General features: G+C 47.2%; 1 protein-coding gene across 1 annotated transcript in view; it reads right to left on the reverse strand.

Annotated features, from left to right (window-relative positions):
• Positions 1-1,118, reverse strand: part of LOC106874369 (DNA damage-regulated autophagy modulator protein 2) — a gene marked incomplete at its 5' end in the record, with an annotated part of 53,703 nt that extends 52,585 nt beyond the window's left edge. The window contains one exon of the mRNA XM_014922083.2: positions 1,081-1,118. Coding sequence (XP_014777569.1) covers positions 1,081-1,118 — 38 coding nt within the window. The remainder of the gene's footprint in view (positions 1-1,080) is intronic.
• Between the last annotated feature and the right edge of the window lie 4 nt (positions 1,119-1,122).

Raw genomic sequence — 1,122 nt, forward strand, 5'->3', positions numbered from 1 at the left:
GAAAAGACAGATAGAAATATAGATGTGAAAATTTGTGTGTATTCTGAAGTGAAGCCATTTCTTTAAGCAACTTTGGAGAAGAATAACAGAAGAAACTTTTCCTTTTTCGTTTGTTTCTTTCGTTTTTTTTCTCCCTTCATACTCCATCCAGTAATCCATCCGACCAGGTGACAAGTATAAACAAACAATATAGATCCTATGTAAATCCAGTTACAACGCTTACGTCATCACTCGGGTTGTTTACGTACAATATCTACTCATCATCATCATCATCATCATCATCAATCATCATTTAACGTCTGTTTTCCATGCTGGCATGCGTTGAACAGTTTGATAGTAGCTGACAAGCCGGAGGGCTGCGTCATGTTCCAGCCGTCAATTTTGGAAGGATTTCTACAGTTGGATAACCCTTCTTCATACCGTCAATCAGTTTGCAGATTGCACTGGGTGACTTTTATATGGAACCGACATGGGTGCTCTTTTTATGCTAGGACCTGCACGGGTGCTTTTGAACGTGACGCCAACACGTGTGCTTTATATCGGGCGTCGGCACGGATGCATCTTTTTCGTGACGCCGGCACGGGTGCTTTCTTACCTGGCTCCGGCACGGGTGCCTTTTAACGTGGTGCCGACACAGGTGTTTTCTTACGTGGCACCGGCACGGGTGCTCTTTGACGTAGAGCAGGCACATGTGCTTTGTTACGTTTGGCCGGCACAAATGGTTTCTTACGAGGCGTCGGCATGGGTGCTCTTTAAAGTGGAGCAAGCACGGGTGCTCTGTTACGTTTGGCCGGCACAAGTGCTTTCTTACGTGGAGCCAGCACGGGTGCTCACTTACGTGACACCTGCACGTGGGCTTTCATAGGTGACGCCGGCACGGATGCATCTTTTACGTGGTGCCGGCATGAGTGCTTTTTAACGTGACGCCGGCGCGGGCGCTTTTTTATGTGACGATGGCACGGGTTATTATTGTACGTGACGCCGGCACAAGTACTCTTTTACGTGACGCCGACACAGGCGCTTTTTCTACGCGGCACCGGCACGGGTTAATAATAACATACCTTGTAGTAATATACTTACGTTATGAGAAAGAAGACGGGTGCCGCAATGAAGACAATAATG

This window comes from Octopus bimaculoides, chromosome 5 (assembly GCF_001194135.2).
Source record: "Octopus bimaculoides isolate UCB-OBI-ISO-001 chromosome 5, ASM119413v2, whole genome shotgun sequence".
NCBI lineage: Eukaryota > Metazoa > Mollusca > Cephalopoda > Octopoda > Octopodidae > Octopus > Octopus bimaculoides.